Consider the following 25,677-nt stretch of genomic DNA (forward strand, 5'->3'; position numbering starts at 1 on the left):
TGGAAATAGCCCATCAAGTAATGTGCATTTGTCATTTCAGGCATTGTCCTGGTGACTGGGTGAGTTAGGATTCGAACCCAAGTCTCTTGACTTCAAATCCAGTTTTATTTTGTGTAATTAGAAATCTTGCATCCCTGAACTCCATTTCCCAGGACTCCACTCTCTTCCTGTCCTTAGGTACAGGTAGGCAGGATATAAATTCTCCCTTTTCCTGCCTCTCTTGCTCTTGTCTTCCTGTCGCAGGTTTGGTGGGGCGGGCTTTGTGAGCAGGTAGATGAGCTTGGGCACGTGGATTTATTTTGTTATTCCTTTACTTCTAGTGATTCTTCATAAATCTTATAAAAGGTAATATTTGGGGTTATTGTATGTACCTGCCCACCTGAGAGAAGTTTCTGAACAGGAAATGGGTCACCCGCTAGCCTTCTTCGGCCAGATGAATCACGTCCTCCTCCTCCTCCTCCTCCTCGGTAAAGCACGCTGGGCTTGGGAGAAGGCCAGGCAGGAGCCCGAGGCTGTGTCTAAAGGGGCTGAGAGGATTCAGAGTCGATGGCAAGACTCCCTCTCCAGGCACTGCAGCCCAGTCTTGGGCCTTGAGGGATGCTCAGCGCTCCAGGACGGATTTTAATGAGCACCGTCCTTGCCTCCCTTCCTCTCGTGTCAGCTCATGCCGGAGCTGGGCTCAGGCTTCTGGGGAGCCCGTGGTGGGCTCTGTAGGGCCCTCCCTGGAGGCTGGCAGAGTGTGTGGATAACTAACGGCTCTGAATGGCGCTGCTGAATAACAAGCATCAACTTGCCCAATTTCCCAACGTCAGAATTGGACATGACCTCTGTGACCAGCTAGACCCACAACAACGTGCCCAACAAATGGCCATCCAGGCTCTCCTGCCCAGAGATGCCCCGTCCACCTTTGGGACAGAGCTAAAGGTCCCGACCCAGGAGGAACAGTAAAAAAAAACAACAACAAATGACCTCATTTTCCATCTTAGAATCAATACTGCGTGCTGATTCCAAGGCAAAAGAGCAGTAAGGGTGGAGGCAATAGGGGTGAAGTGACTGGCCTAGGGTCACACTGCTAGGAAGATTTGAACTGAGGACCTCCTGATTCCAGGGCTGGCTCTCTATCCCCTGGTAGGAACATTTTGCCTGATTCATAGGCTAAGTTTGGTTCTTGGCAACTTTTGCTAATGACTTTTCATTCTCTCCTATACATTGACTCTCAGAGAGTCTATTTAGCCAGTGGGGACCTTGGAAGGTAAACTGAGTCTGTCTAGAGCAAGGTGGATGGGACCTGAGGAGTTTTCTAGTCTGACCCATTCATTCAATGAATAAGGAAACTGAAATGGGGAGAGGTAGGTGACCCACCCAAGGTCTCACAGGTGGTGAGTGTCATGTTGGGATTGAATGCAGGTTCTCTGACTCCTGAGTCCCCAACCTTTCTGTTTTACAGAAATCCTTCCACGAGGATGGATTAAGCATTTCCTGTGTGCTGAGTCCTGTGCCAGGAATTACACTGATGGCATGTAAACATCAAAGTCCATCCAGAATTAGGGGCAGGGTGTGGGCGCCAGCTTTCTTTGAGGTGGGGTTCAGGGCTCCCCCTCCGCTGGTGCAGCCAAGAGTGATGGAGCTTGGCATGAGCCAAAGGCAGGATTTGAATTTGAACCTCTGACTCTGAGGCCAGCTCTCTAGTCACGACGCCATACTTTCTCTCATACAAAATAAATATGAGTTCCTGAGAGGTGTGGGACACTGGCAGCTTCATAAAATATGGATGCAATATTGATGGTGCAGAGGATGGAGCCCTGGGCTTATAGTCAGGAAGAGGAAAGTGCAAATCCAGCTACAGACATTCAATTCGCCATCTGTGTGGCCCTGGGCAAGTCCCTTCACCTCTGCCTGCCTCAGTTTCCTCATCTGTACATTGAGGGTCATACTGCACGTACTGCCCCCCCCCAGTTGTTATGAGGCTTAATGAGATACATGTAAAGTACTTTGCAAATGTTAAAGTGCTTTATAGAAGCTGCATGCTTTAAAAAAATTTCATTGTCATATCTCACCAGATAACTTCCATTTCCTTCAGGGTGAAGTGGCTGAGGTCATGTTTGTTGGTGCTAACCCGAAGTATTCAGCGGAAAACGTGGTGAGAATCCTAATACTGTACAGAGAGGGTCTGCAGGAAAACTGTGAAGTCAGCTCTCCTGCACGTTCTTGGGGTGCCCCCCTTCCTGGGCTTTCCTGTCCCTCCCCCACGCCCAGAGGCATCCAGTGCCTGGACACTGATCCTTGGGGACTCACAGACCCCAGGATGATGGGCCCTTGGGATGGAGGCTCATGTCCTTGACCTTCAGCCTGTCAAGTCTGCTTATCTTAGGTCCTGCTCCTCCTACATGCCGGTGGGAAGCCAGGAGGTAAAAGGCTGATAGGAGACTTCCAAGGGGGTGATCCCATTAAAGAGCCTGAGGAGCACCCTGGGACTTTCATCCATAATGGCAGACTGGAGGAGGAAATGGTTTTGGTTGAGGGAGTGTGGTGGTGAGGTTTTAGTGCTTTTGCACTCTCTCTTTGTCTTCCTCCTTCCTCCCTCTCTTCCTCTCTTTCTTCCTCCTTTCCTCTCTCTCTTCCTCTCTCTCTCTCTCTCTCTCTCTCTCTCTCTCTCTCTCTCTCTCTCTCTCTCTCTCTCCCCCCCCTCTTTGTCTCTCTCTCTCTCCTTTCATTCTCCCTCTCTATCCCTTTATCTATCTCCCTTTCTCTCCTTCCCTCCTCCCATCCCTCCCACTCCCAATCCCTCTCCTCCTCTCCCTCTTTTCTTTTCCCTCCCTCCTTCCTCTCCATCCCCTCTCTCTCTCCTTCCCTCTCTTCCTCTGACTCTGTCATTCTCTCTCTCTTCCCTGTTCCTTCTCTGTCTCTGTAATCCATTCATTCCACCCATAAGTATATATGCAAAACATGTGCTTATTTCATTCAGAGTTTCCCACATCGATGACACATTGGTCCAGCTAAACCAGTGTTTCTGGAGAGTATGTATATGAGCATGTGTACTAGACCTGCACATAGTATAACAATCAATAAACATTTATGAAGTGCCATCTATGGTCCAGCCACTATGCTAAGTGCTGGGGATGTAAAAAGAGACAAAGGACAGTTGTTGTCCTGGAGGAGCACACAGTCTAATGCAGGGGATGACATGCACACACATGTGCCCCAGGCATACACATGGGCACATACATGTGTATGTTTTTTAAAAAATTGTACCCTGGGAACTACATCCCCCAGCATTCTCTACTCTTTCCAGGGTTCCCTTTTCTTATGACTTGGTATGGGTTGGGATCTAAATGGGCTGATCCCACACCAGGAGGGGTCTTTGCTGGGGCTCGAGTAGGCCAGCTGCTGGGGCTCTGGCTCTTGTCTCTGCATGTACCACTTTCTCTCTCACCCCTTATTTTTACCCTTACATTTGGCGCATGGAACAAGTTTGAGAGTCTTAAGTTGGTGATGAAACATCCTCCTAGTTTATGGATAGACTTATTGAGCTGGGAAGAAGATACCTAGACCTTGACCTTTCCAAAGAGAGATGTCAGGAAAATTAGAAGACAGTTTGTAAATAACTGCTGCAAAGTGCTCCCAGATTATTTTAAGACAAAATCTGGCCCACTTCCTTCCATTCCTCAGTACCCTCTCAAAGGAGGCAATTGAGGGAATTACCCCAGTGATAAATTCATTAACTGAGCAAGGCATGATAATTCCATGCAAATCTAAATATAACGCACACACATGCCATGTACACCTACTAGTGTGTACACACACTTTTTTTGAGGGGGATTCTAGGATCTGTAATGTCATTGGTATGGAGAACCCCAGGGAAGGAGACTCTTTCCCAATGTAGACTGACACTTGCTGTACACCAAGAGTCTTTGATAACTCTTTAGGGTACTGAGTGGCTAATTAACTTTCTCAAGCCCACATAGCCAAAAGGTGTCTGAGATGAGACTTGAACCCAGATCTTGCTGCCTCCAAAGTCTTTTCTCTGTCCACTAACTGCATTTCATGTATGTATATATGTATACATACATACAATATCCATGTGTACATGCACACACCTCTACAAATACAACTATATCTCAATCATAGACCCATACCTATAGTCTAGATCTGTGGCTTTGTTGGCATTCAGGACCTTACTTTATCACTAGAAATGGTCACTTCCTCCATTGGTGGGAGGCTTAGAGAGCTGTTTGGGACATGAGAGGCTCATGATGTGGCTGTGACCACACAAAGGTCCAACAACTGGGATGGGTCCCCCTCAGCCTTCCTGCCTCCCAGAGCAGCCCCTGATCTGCTCTGCTACCCTGCTGATTCTTTGATTAAATGTATAGATTTGGTTTCTTTTTTCAAAGCCTCTTCAGTGTGGTGTAGGGCATTCAGGGCTCCCTGGGAGGCTGAAAGCCCTCGATGTCAATCCTGCCTCTGATAGCTCTGTGCTGCATGTCTCTCTAAGCATTCTCAGTGACTCACAGCTTGTTGTTGGCCATTGGGATGGGGAGTCTCCATACCTGAAGTTCCCTCTGCCCCTGAAATTACAGTCAAGATGCTGGAAAACTTGGTGTCATGGTGGTGTTACTTGTAGCATCATGACAAAGTTCTCTGTGATCTTCATTTAATCAGTGACCCATAGATCTTACTGCCTTAAGGAGTCATCCTCTGCTGGCGAGCCAGCCTCACAGGACCCTAGTTCTGTTGTGGTTCTGCCTTTCTTCCAAGCCCCCATCCCACCTCTGACCAGCCACAAAAATGTAATTTTCATGGGGTGGTTATTGGCCCAGAGCTGGCCTGTGGGGGGATTCGGGACCTCTCAGGGAGCCAGTTTTTCCAAAAGCCGGTGAGAGCCATGGCTAATGAAGCTTGATGCAACTTGCATAATTTGTCCATCATGCTTTTCCAGAGGATCTCAAAGGGCTGCTTGGAAAGGTCAGGATAATTGGCTCCTGGATATCCATGGGAGCCATACAGCAGGGAGAGATGCTCAGTGCCATTGCTATGGACAACCAGCAACCCCAGCACTGAGAGGGCCACTGTGAAAGCAGTGCCTCTGACACCTCCGTGTAAATTGTTAGCATTTGGGGGCCTGATGAGGTCTCTGGAAAAGTGGGCAGGGAAGAAGAGCCTGGCATCCTCTCACAGGACTCTGCATTCACCAAGCCTCTGTCTCCCTCTATAGAATAATAACAACAACAGTAACTGTAAACTAGCATTTATGGAGTGCTTGAACGTTTACAAAGCACTTCCTACATACTGAATTGTTTCCTCCCCACAGCCCTGGGAGGTCAGCTGCTAGTATTATCCCCATTTTACAGATGAGGAAGCTTCTCCAGGGAGACACAGCCAGGAAGGGTTTGAGGCAGGATTCAAACTCAGGTCTTTCTGACTTTAAGTCTGACACTCTAGCCACTAAGTTACCTGCTTGCCCTACATCATGGTCCTCAGCAAGCTCTTGGATTCCTCCCAGAGCTCTTCAAGTCTCAGGCATATTGAACCTGATTCAGTGGGATTCAAATGCATAATGGGAACAGTCCCTGCCCTTGAGGAACTGATATTTTGTTTGAGGAGACCCAGATCCAGGAAAGTACAAAAAAGCACATGGGAGCCACAGAGAGTACTAGGAGTGGGGCAGGCTACTGAGCTAGAGGACTCAGGGAGCGAGTGTGTACATCTTGCTTCCCTTCTGTCCCATGAGTAGATCTCTCAGAAAAGGAAAGCTATGCCCCTGGGGAGCAATGACCTGCTCCCTGAGTCCTCTAACTCAGTAGCCCTCCCTGCTTCTGGTACTCTCTGTGGCTCCCATTTGATTTTATAAAACCCCAAAGGGGGTGGGAATCCTGAGTTTACTGGTTTGTAACAGGCCAATCTTATTCTCCTACTTTGGCCAGCCCTCAGGTTCAGTCTGAATCAAGGGTTTTGTATCTCTAGAAAAAGGAATAAGCTCTTTTCCCCAATTCCTAAGTATTAAATGGAATATGGCACCCAGTGTAATATTTACATTCATCAAAAGTGTTAACACATTTGATGGCTTAAGAAACAAAGCTTTGAAAAACCCAAATCTGGAGGGAAGGGAGGAGGTTAACATGATTAAGAGCCCAACAAATCTGGGATCTTCTTTGGAGAAGGGAGAGTGAGAAGGAGAGAGAAAGTCGTTGGTCCCTCTTGTCTACCCAGACTGGATCCTCTCTGCACAATTTGCCCTAGAAGGAGGCTGATGGCATCATCTTCACAATTGTGAGCAGCCACAAGGGATGGCCCTTCTTCCACCCATTGGATCCTCTTCCCTGTCCTTGCTTGTTTCTATGGTTTCCTTTTAAATCAGCACTTGTATTTCCTACCCATAAGCCCCTCTTTCCAGGAGGGGATCGGAGGTTCCCTGAGTATTTTCAGTGTCCAAACATTCTCCTTATTGTATTCTAGACAGATCACAACTTCCTGACAGTTGAGAAATATGAGGACTCTTCAGCAATGTGGCAGGTGGTACTTAATGATGCCTCGTGGGACACCAGGTGAGTCACTGTTCTGTCTCTTAACCCTTGAAGAGTTGGCTCTGGGAGCAGAGATTGGCAAGAGGAATAGATCAGCCCCCTTGGCTGCCTGGTGATGAATGGTTGGCCCTGGGCTCACCCACTGTCTTACAGACTCCTTGGGTTTCTCTACTGTGGCTGGTTCCATCCTGAGCCGTCTTCTTGGCTCGCCTTGGCCCTAGGTTGGCCCTGGTTTCTTATAAGGCTTTCAACAGAGGGCACAAGCTCTGATGGGCTTTGAGGCTTACTCTAGGATGGGTCCTATGTGTGCCAGCCTAGTGAAATGCAGAGGGGCTCACAGCAGAATGCCTGCAAGGAATGGAGGGGGCAGGCCGTAAAATTTGAGGCCGAATCATGCTCAGAATTTTTATTACTCTCTTTTCTTTTTACATCATCTTCATTTTATGTCCTTTCCTGCCCCCCAATCCCTTCTGGCAAAGAATAAAAAAAGAGAAGGGGAGGAAAGCCCTCACAATTCGGTACAACTAAGGAAGCCATCACCCAAGTTTACTCTTATCTTCATTGTTTCATGCCCATATTCTCCCTCTTCTGAAAAGAAGGGAAGGAAGGGGAGAATTCTCTTATCTCTTCTTTGGGGTCAAACATGGTCATTATAATTTAATGGTTTTCAGCATTTTAATTTCTTATTTTGGTTCTTTCCATTTGTATTATTTTACATAGCGCTTGTTTTTTTTTTTTTTTAAATCCTTAACTTCTGTTTTAGAATTCATACTAAGTATTGGTTCCAAGGCAGAAGAGCAATAATAAGAGCTAGGCTTTTGGAGGTTAAGTGACTTGTCCAGGGTCACACATCTAGGAAGTATCTGAGATCAGATTTGAACCCTGGCACTTGACCACTGAACCACCTCTGAGTTATGGACAACTTGCTTTTTTATTCATCTTCTCTCAGATATTCTAGCAGCATCTCGTTTCATTAAAATACAAGGTAAAGGTTTCTTTTTTCCTTTCCTTTTTACCCTCAGGTTTTACTGGCACAAAGGGTCCTCTGGTCTGAGCAATGTGACGATTGAGTGGCACATTGCGGGCACCACCCCGCCAGGTCTCTACAGGATCCACTACTTTGGGCACAACAGAAAGCAGAGTTTCCTGCAGCCAGCCAAGATTCTGGCCTTCGACGGTGCCTCGGACCCTTTCCAAGTGGTGGCTCCGTAGCCAGGGGCCAGGGCCGGCCACAGGAGGCGTCCTCTCCAGGGTCCCACGTTCTGCAATGGGGTCATCCAGTACACTGACCCCCAACCTCCGCCCTTTCCTGATGAACACTTTAGTGCTGAAGGGTTGGCATGTGCACCCGCTCCAGGCTGTTGGGCACAGGGCTGGGCACCATGTGAAGATGTGGCTTTGGGAGCGATGGGAAGCTCCGGGATAAAGCCAAGGAGGGACTTCATCCCTGATCTGCTGCTGAGGCCATTCTGAGAAGCCTCTGGAGCCTGGAGAAGGACTGAAGACTTGTAAATACAATTAAACAATTTATTCATGGAGTTTCCTTTACTTTTCTGGATATGTGTGTGTGTGTCCATGGGCGTAGTTGGTGAGACCGCCAGTGAATCTCATAAGATCATGTACTTTCCGGCCAGGTGGCACAGCACGCTTGGCATCAGGAGGATGAATTCAAATACACCCTTAGATGCTTCACCTCCTCACTAGCTGAGTGAGCCCGGACGAGGCACTTTAATTGCTGTTTGCCTCAGTTTCCTCTGCTGTAAAATGGGGACGATCATAGGATCTAAGGCCTCAGGGTCGCTGTAGGGATCAAATGAGAAATACGGCATTTATAATTCAGGTAGCAGAGTGTCTGGCACATGGCAGGTACCAAATAAGTGCTTATTCTCTTCTCTCCCTGCAGCTCCCCAGCAATGTGTGAACAAGTCCTTGGCCCACTTGAGAGGGTTCTTGGGTCTTGGCCACTGGATGAAGGCAACTGATACCACCTGGGAAATATATTGGAATTATCTGAGATAATCAGTCATGTCTCTTTGGTCTATCCATGGAAACAGCCATTTGTTCATGCTGAGGAGTCGAGGCTGGGAAGGGCTTTGTGGAGGCCAAACCCTCCACCTAGTAGCAGAGGGCAGCAAGCCAAGGGAGGGACGTTCTCTTCTCCTCCCCAATCCCAGGCCATGAGAATAGGAGGGAGCAAATCCAGCTGGGAGCAGAGAAAAGCAGCTGAAACCCAGCATCTCAGATGAGGAAATCTGGCCAGCTGGGGGAGAAGCTGGCTTAAAGGAGCTCGAGCCCTTCTAGCAGAGGGTTGTGTGGGTCAGGAGCTCAAGGAAGGCCAGCCTGGGGAGGCCAACGGAGTGCCTTGAGAGAAGATGCTGGACCCAAGGGGAGATTCATGAAGACTCCACAGAAATTGTGGGCTGTTCTCTGCACAGGTGCCTCATGCCCGCCATGTTTTAAGTTGGAGCTTCCTTATCCCATGTGTGTTAGGTGGATTTGTGGGACACTCAGACGTGTGGAGAGGTATTAGCTGATCCTAATACATTAGCTTAGTAAATGTTTTCCCTAAAAGCTAATTAAGTATACCAGCTGCTTGTGAATACAAAGTACACCCATGGGGGCTTCTGAGCTACAGTAGCAAGATTTCCCATGCAGGGTTACTAGAACCCATGGATCACAACCACCCTCTGGAGAAGCAGCCTTTGAATTGGAGCTAAAGTTAAACAAGTAGTCAGAGGGGTTATTTGCTTATTTAAAAATTTAAAAAACCCCTCACTTTCTTAGAACCAAAACTCTGTATTGGTGGGTAAGTGACTTGCTCAGGGTCACACGGCTAGGAAGTATCTAAAGGCCAATCTGAACCCAGGACTTTCTACCTCTAGTCCTGGCTCTCAATCCACTGAGCCACCTAGTGATCCCCACCAGAGGTTATTGAATATAAAATAAAGGAGTCAGGCTAGAGAGCCATTAAATTTTCTTCCATCTCTTTTGTAAACTTTATTGTTCATTACAGAAAAAAAAATTTCGAGAGTCACTACAACATAGAGGATAGAGCTGGCTGAGAAATCTGGAAGCTCTGAGTTCAAGTCCTTCCTCTGACATTTAATGTCTGTGTGACACTGAGCTATCAATTGAACCTCTCCAAAAAGTGTCTCTCTACATTGGCACAGGGTTTTTCCTCATCCAGAAGCTCCCTTTCCCAGTGGAATCACATCATCTAGCCTCTATGTTTCTTAGCTTTATTGGGGAAAATAGAAGGTTGAAAGAATGGACCAGACTGCTGTTTGGGGGTGAGTGGGGTGATGAGAACCTGTTGAAGAAAAGGCAGAACGGCTGAATTCGAATTCTCTTCCCTCTGTCAAGGAAAATGGCATTTGGCTTTGAAAAGACAAAATGAAAATGGCTAACAGGGGGCTGATAGATATAGGAGAACGCCTGACCGCCCTTGAGGAACTTCTATCATTAGTCACAGGTGAACTGCTTCCTGGGGTGGTGAGAGGACTGGCAGCTGTGAGTGTTGAACCACCGCTGGTGATTCTCTCTCTCTCTCTCTCTCTCTCTCGTCCTCTCTCCTCTCTCCTCTCTCCTCTCTCCTCTCTCCTCTCTCCTCTCTCCTCTCTCCTCTCTCCTCTCTCTCTCTCTCTCTCTCTCTCTCTCTCTCTCTCTCTCTCTCTCTCTCTCTCTCTCTCTCTCTCTCTCTCTCTCTCTCTTCTCTCTCTTCTCTCTCTTCTCTCTCTTCTCTCTCTTCTCTCTCTTCTCTCTCTTCTCTCTCTTCTCTCTCTCTCTCTCTCTCTCTCTCTCTCTCTCTCTCTCTCTCTCTCTCTCTCTCTCCTCTCTCCTCTCTCCTCTCTCCTCTCTCCTCTCTCCTCTCTCCTCTCTTCTCTCTCTTCTCTCTCTTCTCTCTCTCCTCTCTCTCCTCTCTCTCCTCTCTCTCCTCTCTCTCCTCTCTCTCCTCTCTCTCCTCTCTCTCCTCTCTCTCCTCTCTCTCCTCTCTCTCCTCTCTCTCCTCTCTCTCCTCTCTCTCCTCTCTCTTCTCTCTCTTCTCTCTCTTCTCTCTCTTCTCTCTCTTCTCTCTCTCTCTCCGGTCTCTCTCCATATACATGTATATGTGTATGTATGTATGTATATATATATATTTATGCATGTATATATTAAAAACACTTAACTTCCATCTTTGAATTGATACAAGTATTGGTTTCAAGGCAAAAGAGTGGTGAGGACTGGGCAATAAGAGTTAAGTGAGGGGGCAGCTGGGTGGCTCAGTGGATTGAGTCAGACCTAGAGACAGGAGGTCCTGGGTGGATTCAAATCTAACCTTAGATACTTTTTAGCTGTGTGACCCTGGGCAAGTCACTTGACCCCCATGGCCTAGCCCTTACCACTCTTTTGCCTTGGAACCAATACACAGTATTGACTCCAAGACAGAAATTAAGGGTTTAAATAAAAGTTAAGTGACTTGTCCAAGGTTGCATATCTGAGGCCAGATTTGAATCTAGGACCTCCCATTTTCAGAGCTGGATCTCTATCCATTGAACCAGCTAGCCACCCCTGCCAGTGATATCTGATAGAAAAAGAATGGGAGATGTACCCTCATATTGGAGAAGGGCGCACACCATGATTTTCAGAAAGGGGAAGTAAGTGGAGACTGTTAGCTGTAGGCCAGCGTGCTTGACTTTGGTTGCTGGCAGAATTCTAGAACATAGTCTTAAGGCGATGGCAGTGACCGAAAAGTGGAGAAGGAAGCCGCGACTGCAGTCAGTGTATCCAAATGCTCCTCCTTTCCTCTCGAAGACTATCCATCCATATTTCCCCCCATCCCTTATGTACATTCCTACGATGGCTTCGTTCAGAACAAGTCCCTGCAGACTCGCTCTATTTCCTGCCGCTGACCTGGCTCTCAGGGCGGCAGGGGGTCAGTGGAGCGCCACCGATTTTAGCGAAGCATCCGGTCAAGTGGGAGGCGGTGTGGCCGAGCGGCTGGAGGGCTTGCCTGGCAGCCGGCAAGAGCTGCGATGTGTACTTGTGTGGTCTTGGGCTAATCACGGAAATTTTCCGTGTCTTCAACGGCTCTCCAAGACTCGAAGTGAATTGTTCTCTCTGTTACCTCACCGCCGTGGCATCATCGGTCCTCCTGGAAAGTAAAGGACCGACCACAAGACTCGGAGTCATAGAGAAGGTGGCAGCCCGCATTGGTGGAGGGGATTCCCTCATCTGGGAGTAACGACTTCATACTGATGAAATGAAATGAAGTCACCGTCCAGTCCCTATTATCAGCTCTCTTTGACTAAGTATCTCCTGTCATCCTTGTGAAAGGATGGAGGGAAAGAGACTGGACGAATGAACGTGCGATAATGTGGACTAGACAGGAGACAGAAACTTGGAGCGTCCCATACTAGACCACTGTTCGGGGATGGCCTGGCAGCCAGGGGGTCATCAGTGGAGAGGGAGAGTGCCAGGCATCTGCCCTTTGGCATGGGCTGTTTTACATGTGTCAGTGGCTTGAGAAAAGCATCGAAGGCACAGGGTCCTCGTATGTTCAGGTGACCCAAAGTTAGGATGGGTGGCAAACCCGTGAGGTTATGGGGTCAGAATTCCCAAAGAACTTGGCAGACCATTACCTTGGGCTGAGTGGAGTAAGACGAAACTAAATAAAGATCCATGCCATTTGACGCTTGGGGCCAGCCATCCGCAAGCCCTTTAAATTCCCAGGGGACGATGTTTGTTCTGAGGACTGCCCTCATTTGGATGGATGGGGCGGCCAACCCCTTTGATGTCCTGCTTTCCTCTTCCAAGGAGGAGGGTTTTTACACTGAAAAGTACAGAACAAAGTGGCTGATAGAAGTTGAAGCTGCCTTTTCCACACTGGGAAATAGCAACACAGTGGCTTGCTGCCCTTGATGTGTTCAAGCCAGATCCCGACTAATTACATCCCAGGGTCTTGAGAAAATGAAGCATGTGGGAGGCAGCTGGGTGGCTCAGTGGATTGAAAGCCAGGCCTAGAGATGGGAGGTCCTGGTTTCAAATCTGGCCTCAGACACGTCCCAGCTGTGTGACCCTGGGCAAGTCACTTGACCTCCATTGCCTAGCTCTTACCACTCTTTTGCCTTGGAACCAATACACAGTATTGATTCCAAGATTGAAGATAACGGTTTAAAAAAAAAAGAAAATGGAGCATGTGATTAATTGACTACTGTCTGTGCCCATGATAACCACAGAGCACAGGGAAAGTCGTCCCAAGTCTGGAGAAGGGCAAATGTCTATGTTTTCAGAACAGGAAAGAGCATTATTGATTCTGCAAGCTGTAGACTGGCTGGTGAGCCTGACTTACTCTGGACAAAATTCTGTGTTATGTATTATTAAAGAGATGGAAAATGAAAAGGACAAGTCTAAAAACTGGAATGGCTTTCCTGGGAATGTGGCGTGTTGGATTTACCCCTTATCTTTTAAAAACCGCATGCATTCACCTGGTAGAGGAGGAAATGTTACAGCATAAATACATGTTTATATGGATATGTATGTTGGAAAAACGATAGGTCTCTGTCTCTGTCTCTGTCCCTCTCTCTCTGTCTCTTTCTCTCCTTCTCCCTCTCCCTTCCTGTCTCTGTCTCTCTGTCTGTCTGTCTGTCTGTCTGTCTCTCTCTCACTTTCTCTGTCTCTCTGCCTCTCTCTGTCTGTCTGTCTGTCTCCCTGTCTCTCTCTCTCACTTTCTCTGTCTCTCTGTCTGTCTCTCTCTCTGTCTGTCTCTCTGTCTCTGTCTGTCTCTTTCTCTCTCTCATCCATTGAGAACTCTCCCAGTAGCCCCTCTGTATATTCCATCTCTCTGTCTCTCCATCTCTCTTCCTGTATGTTCTATCTCTGCTCTTCATTTCCATCCATTCCTACAATGTTCATGTAAAAATGGGTGTATGCCTATAAATGTATAATTTCTTTAGATTGTAGGAAACCATCTGACAGAGTCTTTTACATTATTCTAATGGACAAATAGAGGAATATGGACTAGACGGTGGTCCATTTGGGTCTATTCATAGCTTGGTAGATGACCCAACTGGACGCACACTTGGAGTCATTAATTCTTCAGGGTCAGCTTGGAAGGAAGTATCTGGTGGACTACAACAGTACTCTGTGCTTAGCCTTGGGCCACTGAGTATATTTATCGTTGCCTTGGATAAGGATAACAAGGTTATCCAGGCAGCAGATGACACAAAGCCCTGAGGGAGAACTTCCCTGCTAGATGACCCAGCCAGAATTTAATCACTCTTGACCTGCAAGAACATTGGGCTGACTGGAGAAAGATGCAATTTAAGATGACTAAATAGGAGGCCTTATACTTGGGATTAAAACCCTTCCAAGCAGAAGATGAGTCAGGCAGAGTTATAAAAGCCCCAACTGAACAAGATTGCAAACTGGAGGGGGACAATGGAGTGATGTGGAGGCCGAGATGGCGAATGTCATCTTCGTATGCCTTAAGACGGTGTAACATCCAGATCTAGAGAGCAGAGACACCTGCTAAGCTCTGCCCTGGTCAGACCCCAGTTGGACGATTGTCCTTGGGGTCTTCTGGAGACTTGACATTGCTTGGTTACAAGTGGAACACACGGGCTGTCCATTGAGGTTATGTCCTTCTCACGCTGTGGCAGATCATGCTTCCATGAGCACCTGTTTTTTCCTACTTCTCCTGGCCATATTTCTGTTGGGAATCAGCGGCAGCTTCCCCACAGCCACCCTGCCACTTGTCTAGACCCTTTCGTGGGATCCACAGCTTTCATTCCATGCAGCTTAGGGTATTCCACACCACCATAACAGCTAAAAGATGGGCTTTTGCTTCATTGACTGTAAAACTGTACAGACTTTCTCAAATGCCATCCAACCTCCTGTCCCTTAGAGAGTCAGTCAGCATTTTAAGAGTGCTCCCTGCATGCATTGGGCAGGGATGAAGACTGCCCCTGCCTTCTAGGATCTCACATTCTAAGGGAGAGGCGACATTGAAAAAATGATTTCCATACAAAATACGTGCAAGAGAAATAGGAGATGATCTCAGAAGGAAGACATTAATATTGGAGGTGGGGTGGGAAAGGGGAACCTGGGAACGGTCTCTTGCTAACTATTGGATAAGGGCAGAGTTTTGAGGGAAGCTCTGAGGTGGGAGTGAGGAAGGAGGCAACATGGTATAGGGCAAAGAGCATTGGATTTAGGGTCAGGAAGAACTGGTTTCAAATTCCACCTGAGATAATGGTTGTAGATCCTTGGCCAAGTCACTGAATCTTTCTGTGCCTCAGTGTCCTTGCTTGCAAATGAGAGGGTTGGATGGGATGGCCTCAAAGGCCCTCTTAAGATCTAAATCTAGGATCTCGTGGTCTCTGTGTATTCACTTTTGCTGTGCCACTTGTTTAGAATAGACTTCCCTGATCCAGTCCCCATCTGGTGAAATGTTGCTCCCTTTCTTTAAATCCCTACTTAGTTATCATGGAACTTGCCCTGATCGGCCTCCTCACATACCTCCTCGCATTTTATCTGGGTCTCCTCTTTGCACTTCCGCCACATTCTTTGTATCACAGTTAGTCGATGACTTATTCCCCCTCTTGGGACTGTAAACTCTTGGAGGAGAAGACCTGCCGCCCATCTTTCTTTGTACCCCGAGTCTTCTCCTCTGCCTCCACTTGTAACCAAGCAGTATCAAGTCTCCAGAAGACCCCAAATTGGGACTGGCTGAAGGACTAGCTTAACTAAATGGCTAAGGGATGCTTACTGTGGGTCTTTCTGTCCTCAGATGCTGTCAATGATAAGGAGATTCGCCCAGGCTCTAGGAGATGAAGGGGAATGTGGCATTTCAGGCTGGATTGGCATTCGGGAGCCATAATGCTTTGAATGAGGACTTCTTCAAGTCGAGGCTCTGCCACAAAATAGGGGTGGGAGCTTGGCCAAATTGCTTCCTCCCATTTCAACTGTGAAACGAAAAGACTGGGCAGATTGACTGCTGTGATTCTCTTCTGGCTGGAAACCTCTCGGGCTTCTTTTGTACAAGGTTCCTTGGGCTCTTCAAACATCAGTGTCATTAACCAGAGAGGCCACTGGATGTCAGACTTGATCTAACCCAGCTTCCATCCTCTGCAGGAATGCTATGGCTCACCCAGCGTGCCTTTGGCTGGAGAAGGACTGAGCCCCCTGGCTTTCCGCCAGAGTTATGTCTGTGAGATATCCTGGGAGAGGAGCTCAGAGATGTGTGGCCCAGAAGGGGACTCATTGGGAGAATGCAGGGCTGGTGGTGGCTGTGGGGGACGGGGGAGAGTTTGTATGAAGCCTGCACCTGAATTACAGAGTGCCTAAGTTTTGGTTGAGAATTGCTTCTGGAACATCCCCATCATGGGAGCCAGTCATAACTAAGGTGAGGTGATGAGAACTTTGCCTCAGTATGTGGAAATTTAGAGGACTCTTCTAATATGCAGACTTGCAGAAATGTAGAAACATCGAAACTTGGCATCTTTTTTTAACAAGAGTAATCAGTGGGCTTCCTGCTGCCCTCAGTGGCGACACCCCAAGTATACATCTCCTGGGCCTGAGTGAAACAACTCCATGATGCTTCTCCCTCTTCCTGCCGCCAGCCTTGGAAGCAATTTCTGAGCATCAGCCTCAGCGCTCTTTACCCCCTGCCCAAGGTAGCCTGTGTCCTGGAATTTCTGTCTTCCCTCCATAGGGAGGTGTCCTAGGATCTTCCTACCAACCAACTGAACTTATACTTAAAGAGTTGATTTGAGGAAATGCTCTGAAGCTGGGCCCAGGTGCCCAAGCTGCTGTTTGGCTGTGAAGTGAACCAAAGCCTAGAAGAGAAGGCTCCAGCACCTTTGTGCTGGAGCAGGAATGGGTCACTACTTGGTGAAATCTAATTCCATTTCATTAGACAATACCAATATTAACTTGCACTTCCAGGCTGGCAGAGTGCTTTTCTTATGTTACCTCATGGGCATCTTTATTAAGTGCCTACTATGTGTCAGAAACTATGCTGGTGCCAGACTTAAAAAAAAACCAAAAGGCAACCCCCGACCCTTGCAGCATTTATGAGGATTGGGGAGGAACCCTCCATCTACACAGGTAAACAAAACTAAGTAATATGGTGGGTGCTATGAACTGGGGGATTCAGGGAAGTCCTCTTGTTGCAGCTGGCATTCTAACTGAGTCTTGGGCTTCCTAGTGGTAAGGAGGTTATGGGGAGGGATGCAAAGAGACAAGAGAAGCCATGTCATACCTTCCAGTTTTTCTGGAACAAATCATGTTAATGACTGAGAGGGAATTCTTCTCTGAGTGTAGGCTAGGCAAGAAGCTTCTAAAAACGACCCGCCATTTTGTTGAAGTGGATATATCCTCCAGAGAAGCAGCTGGAAACCAAGCCAGGCCTTCTCCTTTTTTTGTCACTCTTCTCTGAGTGCTCCTGGGAGGCCAGTCCAAGTTCCTTGGCACCTTATTCTAGCTCTCTTGGGAACTGCTTGGTTGCCAATGGTCCATTCATGGGGTGTGTGGCATTCTTACTATGCAATGGACTCTCCTGTTTCTTTTTTTAATTAATTAATTAATTTAGTCAATTTAGAATATTATTGCTTGGTTACAAGAATCATATTCCTTCCCTCCCTCCCCTTCCCCTCTGCTTCCTGTAGCTGACATGCAATTCCACTGGGTATTACAGGTGTCCTTGAATGAAACCTATTTCCATGTTTATGTTTGCACTAGGATATTCATTTAGGGTCTACATCCCCAATCATATCCCTTCGACCCATGTAATCAAGTAGTTGTTTTTCTTCTGTGTTTCTACTCCCACAGTTTTTCCTCTGGATGTGGATAGTGGTTTTTCTCATAGATTCCTCTGAGTTGTTCAGGATCTCTACATTGCCATTAATGGAGAAGTTCATTACATTCAATTGTACCAGAGTGTATCAGGCTCTGTGTACAATGTTCTCCTGGTTCTGCTCATTTTGCTCTGCATCAATTTCTGGGGGTCATTCCAGTTCCCATGGAATTCCTCCAGTTCATTATTCCTTTGAGCACAATAGTATTCCATCACCAGCAGATACCACAATTTGTTCAGACATTCCCCAATTGAAGGGCATCTCTTCATTTTCCATTTTTTTTGCCACCACAAAGAGCACAGCTATGAATATTCTTGTACAAGTCTTTTTCCTTATTATCTCTTTGGGGGTACAAATCCAGCAGTGTTATGGCTGAATCAAAGGGTAGACAGTCTTTTAGTGCCCTTTGGACATAGTTCCAAATTGCCCTCCAGAATGGTTGGATCCATTCACAACTCCACCAGTGATGCATTAATGTCCCAACTTTGCCACATCCCCTCCAGTATTCATTACTTTCCATTGCTGCCATATTAGTCAATCTGCTAGGTGTGAGGTGGTACCTCAGAGTTGTTTTGATTTGCATCTCTCTGATTATTAGAGATTTATAACACTTTTTCATGTGCCTATTAATAGTTTTGATTTCATTAACTGAGAATTGCCCATCTGTGTCCATTTATCAATTGGAGAATGGCTTGATTTTTTGTACAATTGATTTAGCTCTTTATAAATTTGAGTAATTAGACCTTTGTCAGAGGTTTTTGTTATGAAGATTGTTTCCCAATTTGTTGCTTCCCTTCTAATTTTGGTTGCATTGGTTTTGCTTGTACAAAACCTTTTTAATTTGATGCAATCAAAATTATTTATTTTATATTTTGTGATTTTTTTCCCTAGCTCTTGCTTGGTTTTAAAATCTTTCCTTTTCCAAACATCTGACATGTATACTATTCTGTGTCTGCCTAATTTGTTTATAGTTTCCTTCTTTATATTCAAGTCATTCACCCATTCTGAGTTTATCTTGGTGTAGAGTGTGAGCTGTTGATATAAACCTAATCTCTCCCATACTGTCTTCCAATTTTCCCAGCAGTTTATTTTTATTAAATAGTGAATTTTGGTCCCAGAAGCTGGGATCTTTGGGCTTATCATAGACTGTCTTGCTGAGGTCACTTACCTCAAATCTATTCCACTGATCCTCCTTTCTGTCTCTTAGCCAGTACCAAATTGTTTTGATGACCACTGCTTTATAGTATAGTTTGAGATCTGGGACTGCTAAGCCACCTTCCTTTGCATTTTTTTCATGATTTCCCTGGATAGCCTTGATCTTTTGTTCTTCTAAATGAACTTTGTTATGGTTTTTTTCTAATTCAGGAAAAAAAAGTTTTTTTGGTAATTCAATGGGTATGGCACTAAATAAGTAAATTAATTTGGGTAGAATTTTAATTTTTATTATGTTAGTTCATCCCACCCATGAGCAATCGATGTTTTTTTCCAATTGTTTAGATCTAGTTTTAATTGTGTGGAGAGTGTTTTGTAGTTGTGTTCATATAGTTCCTGTGTTTGTCTCAGCAGATAGTTTTCTAAGTATTTTATATTGTCTAGGGTGATTTTAAATGGAATTTCTCTTTCTAATTCTTGCTGCTGAGATGTGTTGGAAACATATAGAAACGCTGATGACTTATGTGGGTTTATTTTGTATCCTGCAACTTTGCTAAAGTTGTTGATTATTTTCACGAGCTTTTTAGTTGATTCTCTAGGACTCTTTAGACCATCATATCATCTGCAAAGAGTTGATAGCTTGGTCTCCTCATTGCCTATTTTAATAAGTTCAATTCCTTTTTCTTCTCTAATTGCTACTGCTAGTGTTTCTAGTAGGATGTTAAATAATTGAGGTCATAATGGACATCCTTGTTTCACTCCTGATCTTATTGGGAAGGCTTCTAGTTTTTTCCCATTACAGATGATGTTGGCTGATGGTTTTAGATATATAATGTTTATTATTTTTAGGAAAGGCCCTTCTATTCCTATGCTTGCTAGGGTTTTCAATAGGAATGTGTGTTGTATTTTGTGTTTGGCTTTTCTGCATCTATTGAGATAATCATGTGATTTATGTTGGTTTGCTTGTTAATATGGTCAATTATGTGGATTGTTTTCCTAATGTTGAACCATCCTTGCATTCCTGGTATAAATCCTACCTAGTCATAGTGAATAACCCTTGTGATTACTTGCTGGAGTATTTTTCCTAGTATCCTATTTAAGATTTTTGCATCTATATTCATTAAGGAGATTGGTCTGTAGTTTCCTTTCTCTGTTTTTGACCTGCCTGGCTTTGGAATCAGTATCATATTTGTGTCATAAAAGGAATTTGGTAGAACTCCTTCTTTGCTTATTCTCTCAAATAGTTTGTATAGTATTGGGATTAGTTGTTTTTTGACTGTATGATAGAATTCATTTGTGAATCCATCTGGTCCTGAGGATTTTTTCTTAGGGAGTTCTTTGATGACTTGTTCAATTTCTTTTTCTGATATGGGGTTGTTTAGGTAGTCTATTTCTTCCTCTGTTAGTCTAGACAATTTATATTTTTGTAAATATTCATCCATATCACCTAGATTGCCATATAATTGGGCATAATAATTTTTAATGATTGCCTTAATTTCCTCTTCATTAGAAGCGAGGTCTCCCTTTTCATTTTGGATACTGTCAATTTGGTTTTCTTCTTTCCTTTTTAAAATTAGATTGACAAGTACTTTGTCTATTTTATTTGTTTTTTTTCAAAGTACCAACTTCTAGTCTTATTTATTAAATCAATAGTTCTTTCTGACTTTCAATTTTATTAATTTCTCCTTTGGTTTTTAGGATCTCTAATTTAGTCTTCATCTGAAGATTTTTCATTTGTTCACTTTCTAGTTTTTTAATTTGCATGCCCAATTCATTGACCTCTGCCCTCCCTAATTTTTTAATATATGAACTCAAGGATATAAATTTCCCCCTGAGTACTGCTTTGCCTGCATCCCATAGATTTTGAAAGGATGTCTCATCATTGTCATTTTCTTCAATGAAATTATTGTTTCTATGATTTGTTCTTTAGTTGATTTTGGAGAATCATATTGTTTAATTTCCAATTAATTTTTGATTTGCCTCTCCATATACCCTTATTAATTATTATTTTCATTGCATTGTGATCTGAGAAGGTAGCACTTATTATTTCTGCTATTTTGCACTTGTTTGCAATGTTTTATGCCCTAGTACATGGCCAGTCTTGGTGAATGTACCATGTGCTGCTGAAAAGAAGGTGGATTCCTTTTTTGTCCCTATTTATTTTTCTCCATATATCTACTAACTCTATTTTTTTCCAAGATTTCATTCACTTCTCTTACCTCTTTCTTATTTATTTTTTGGTTTGATTTATCTAGTTCTGATAGAGGACGGTTCAGGTCTCCCACTAGTATAGTTTTTCTATCTATTTTATCCTTAAGCTCCTCTAGTTTCTCCTTTAGAAATTTGGATGCTATGCCATTTAGTGCATACATATTGAGTACTGATATTTCCTCATTGTCTATACTGCCTTTTATCAGGATGTAATTACCTTCCCTATCTCTTTTGACTAGATCTATTTTTACTTTGACTTTGTCAGCTATCATGATTGTGACTCCTGCCTTCTTTTTATCAGTTGATGCCCAATAGATTTGGCTCCATCCTCTTACTTTTACCCTATGCATGTCTATCTTCCTCATGTGTGTTTCTTGTAGACAGCATATGGTAGGGTTTTGGTTTCTAATCCACTCTGCTATTTGCTTGTGTTTTATGGGTGAGTTCATTCCATTCACATTCAGAGTTATGATTATCAGCTGTGTATTTCCCAGCATTTTGAGTTCCACTCCTAGTCCTGCCTTTTCTTCTTTCACTATTTTCTTCTAAACCAATGTTTGGTTTTTAGTTAATCCCCCTAATTCCCACCCTTATTTTACTTCCCTTTCTACCCCTCCCTTCTTATTCCCCTCTTATTTTCTTTACAGTCTTTTTAAACTACCCCCCCAACATCTCCCTCCCTTATATTACTTCCCTCCCCACTAGTTGGTTTGTTACCCTTCTACTTCCATATAGGGTGCAAATCAATTCTCAGCCCCAGTGTATTTGATTGTTCTTCCCTCTTTGAGTCAATTTCAATGCATATAAGAATTGAGTATTTCCTATCTCCAACCTCTTCACCATCCCAGTGTATTGATGTTCTCCCCCCTTCTGCCATGTGCTTCTTTGTGACATATATAAATTTACCCCATTTTGTTTCTTTTCCCATTTCTCTTAGTATTAACCTCCTTTTAAGCTCTAGTTGCATATATATGCATATATATTTATGCATACATATATCTATATACATATTTATGTCTTGGCATTTCATCCTATACAGTTTGTCACTGTTCCCTCTAAGTATAATTCTTCTAGCTACCCAGGTGATAATAACAATTTTTAAGAGTTACCAATGTCCTTTTTTCTTATAGGGATACATATAATTTTAACTTACTGAGTCTCTTAAAAAAAGTTGGGTTTTTGTTTTGTTTTGTTTTTTTTTCTTTTTTCCCCCTTTCTTAATTACCTTTTGATGATTCTCTTAAGTTCTGTGTTTGGACATCACATTTTCTGTTCAGTTCTGGTCTTTTCTTTACAAATGCTTGGAATTTTTCTGTTTTGTTAAATAATCATACCATATTCCCTTGTAAGAATATAGTCAGTTTTGCTGGGTAGTTGATTCTTGGTTGTGGACCTAGTTCCCTTGCTTTCTGGATTATCATATTCCATGCCTTTTGGTCCTTTAGTATAGATGCAGTCAGATCCTGTGTTGCCCTCAATATAGTTCCTTGGTATCTGAATCACTTCTTAGCAGATTGTAATATTTTCCCCTTGGTCTTTATAGTTCTTGAATTTGGCTATAACATTCCTGGGTGTTGTCAGTTGGGGATTAAGTATAGGAGGTGATTTGCAGATTCTTTCCATGTCCACTTTTTCCTTTTGTTCTAGAATATCAGGGCAGTTTTCTTGGATAATTTCCTGTAGGATGATGTCCAGGCTTTTTCTTTTGTCATGGTCTTCTGGTAGACCAATGATTCTTAAGTTGTCTCTCCTGGAACGATTTTCTAAATCTTCCATTTTGTGAATGTGGTGCTTCATATTTTCCTCAAATTTTTCATTCTTTTGATTTTGTTTTATAGTTTCCTGCTACCTTCTGGAGTCGCTTGCTTCTAATTTTTGTATTCTGGTTTTTAAAGACTGGATTTTATCCCTGGTTTTTTGGTCATCCTTCCCCTTCTGGTCTGATTTCCTTTTGAGGTTATCTTTCATCTTCTTTGCCTCATCTTTCATTTCCTTTGTCTCATTTTCATGCTGATTAATTTTTGCTTTCAAGACACTATTTTCTTGTTTTAGTTCCAGTGCCTCTGTTTCCAGATGACTTATCTTGCTTTTTAAGCTCTTTTCCCAGTTGTCTTCAGCCTCTCTTAATTGTGTTTTGAATTGTATTTTAAGTTCTTCCAAAACCTGTGTTCAATTCACTGGAATTTCTGTGTTTTTGCTTGGTGTTTCTTCATCCTTCTTTGTTACATTTGCTTTTTGTTCATTGCCTGGATAGAAGCCATCAATTGTATTTTTTTTCTTTTTCTGTTGTTTGCACATATTTGCCCCTTTTGTTGCCTGCACTCTTGCTCCTCTCATTATGTTTTGGATCTGTGATTTGGGGCTTTTCTGTCAGCCTTCCCCCTTGGAGCTTAGTCAGCAAATCTCTCAGTGCAGTCTGTGGGAGAGAAGTGTTGGAGCTTGATCTTCCCTGACCTCTGTAGGCTTTGATGAGATTTATTCCAGCTGGTTTTGAAATTGTAGAGCTGGATGTGCCCTAAGGCCAAAAACTCAGAAAGGGAGTGGTATGGAGTGTTTCTGCTGCTGTGACTAGGTTGCCCCCTCTGAGCTTCTCCAACTGCTTCCCTGTGTTCGACACTCTGAGCCTGGCACAGCTTTGCCCGCAAGGTACTCACTCCAGACCAGAACCCTTGTCTGTCCAGAGGTTCCAGCCACCGTTGGAGGTTCAGAGCTCTAGTTGGGGGAGGGGTCCTGGGACCTTCTTTCTTCATCTTAAACCTGAGTGTTCTCAAATTCAGGCTTTTGGGGGGGGGAATACCTTTTAAGTTGAGTCCAGCAGGAGGGTTCCTTGGCTCTGTCCTGTTGTTAGGTTTGACTTTCATGCCCTTAGGAGCATGTAGTTTGTAATTGGTAAGGAAGCGTTTTCAGAGGTCTGAACTTTTGCTGCTTCTATGCCACCACCTTGACTCTGCCCCCGACTCGCCTATTTCTGATCATGCATCTCTCTCTTTTTTTCAAACTCTTCCCTTCTGTCTTAAAATCAATACTATGTATTGGTTCCAAGGCAGAAGAGTGGTAAGGACTAGGCAACTGGAGTGAAGTGACTTGCTCAGGGTCTTACAGCTAGGAAGTGTCTGAGGACAGATTTGAACCCTGAACTTCCTATCTTCACATCTGGCTCTCTGTCCACTGAGCCACCTAGCTGCCCCTTTCCATCTCTTTGATGTAAACTTTCCTGTTGCCTTTTCTGCCCAACTCTTTGGTAGGAATATGTGGAAGTTTAACCACAATCAACATGGGCCTCTCCATGGTACTTTGAGAGTATCAAAGCTTTATTCTGTAGAGATGATGATATCCGTTCATTCACAGTCATAGTAATATTGTGAAATATCAGCCACCAGAGGAGCATTGTCTAAATGAAGGCTTTCACTTCAGAGTGAAGGTTGGTGTCACTAAATGTAGTATTGCTTGCCCTTTTGCAAATGTAACCCAATCATCTTTCCTTTGAAGAGAGAGCGTGACACCATAGATCAAGGACCAGGCTTGAAGTCAGAGAGTACTGGATTGAAATGGGACCTCAGTCACTAGCTATGTGACCTGGGATATGTCATAACCTAACTGTGCCTTGGTTTGCTCATCTGTAGAAACAGAGTTTGAGATTTTGACTTCTTCTATCCCCTCTAGCTTGAAATCTATGATCCCCAAGTTTTATTCTTGGTCCCTTTATCTTCTTTTTTCTACAAAGTTTCCCCTTGTTGAGCTCATTCATTCCTGCCTCTATAAAGATGACTCCCAGGAGTGTAAAGAGCCCTTGCTCTGGAATCAAAGGAACTGGGTTCAAATTCCACCTGTCATATTGTGTTACTTTGGGCAAGTCACATATCCTTGAACCCTAGTGTTTTCATCTAATGTTATTGGCCTTTGAGAGCCCTTTAAATTCTAGATCTATAAGCCCATTGGGTTTCCTACCTTTTCCTTGAACTTGGTAACCTCAAAGCCTGAATTTATCTTCCTCCCTTCAAACCCATTTCTCTCTATTTCTGTTGCTGCTATCCCTATCTCCTTCCTTGAAAGCAGCTTTGATTGGACCTTCTCAGTTCCAATCAGTTACCATATTACAATGGGTTCTATTTCCCAGATATCTCTTACATTTCTAATGGAAGTTGAATAGGGCATGCATGGTCAAAACTGACCTGGCTAATCATGAGGTGACTCAGCTCTAAGAAGGACTCATTATTTTGCTATGACTTGGCAAACCCTCAGGGGTCCTTTAGTCCACTCACAGCCTGTGACTGTGGCAGAGAATAGGGAGAAAAAGTCAAGATGACTTTTAGCTTGTCCAATGTGGCACATTGATTTCTGTTTCACTAGATCAGGGGTCCCCAAAGTATGGCCCGTGGGCCACATGTGGCCCTTGAGGTCATTTATCCAGCCCCCACCACACTTCCGGAAGGGGCACCTCTTTCATTGATGGTCAGTGAGAGGAGAACTGTATGTGGCACCACTTCAAAGTGTAGCGTCGCTCACATATAGTACTACTTCCAGTGACAATCCTTTGCGTTGTGCCTTGTTCTGAGAGTAACTGAATGAGAACAAGGTGCCGCACAAAGGATTATGTGGCTGCACAATGGAAGATGTCAGCATGGTGAGCGGTGATCTGGGGGAGGGGATTCTGCATTGTGTATACTGCTGCCCGGTATAGTGGTGGCGGTGATGGGCCTGTGCAAGATGTGACAGGCCCATCACAGCCAGTACTCTAGCCTCTGCTATCCCAGATAGCGATAAACAGATTTGTTCATAGTTTTGTTTTTTTTTTAATAGTCCAGCCCTCAAATGGTCTGAGGGACAGTAAACTGGCCCCCTGTGTAAAAAGTTTGGGGACCCCTGCACTAGATTTCCTGTGAGGTGATAAAGATTGGTGGTGCTCCATATCAGCACCCCAGAGTCACTCCCACATAGGTTATGGAGTCCTTAGC

The 25,677-nt window shown here is 44.5% G+C and overlaps 1 protein-coding gene across 1 annotated transcript in view; it reads left to right on the forward strand.

The window, feature by feature from the left end:
- The window catches only part of LOC100022761 (putative neutral ceramidase C), a 69,338-nt gene extending 61,266 nt beyond the window's left edge, over positions 1 to 8,072 (forward strand). Inside the window, 3 exon segments of the mRNA XM_056795570.1 lie at positions 2,081 to 2,140; positions 6,457 to 6,545; positions 7,547 to 8,072. Of these exon segments, the coding sequence (XP_056651548.1) occupies positions 2,081 to 2,140; positions 6,457 to 6,545; positions 7,547 to 7,736 (339 nt within the window). The 3' untranslated portion in view covers positions 7,737 to 8,072.
- Positions 8,073 to 25,677: the final 17,605 nt, after the last annotated feature.

This window comes from Monodelphis domestica, chromosome 1 (genome assembly GCF_027887165.1).
Source record: "Monodelphis domestica isolate mMonDom1 chromosome 1, mMonDom1.pri, whole genome shotgun sequence".
In the NCBI taxonomy this organism is placed as follows: Eukaryota; Metazoa; Chordata; class Mammalia; order Didelphimorphia; family Didelphidae; genus Monodelphis; species Monodelphis domestica.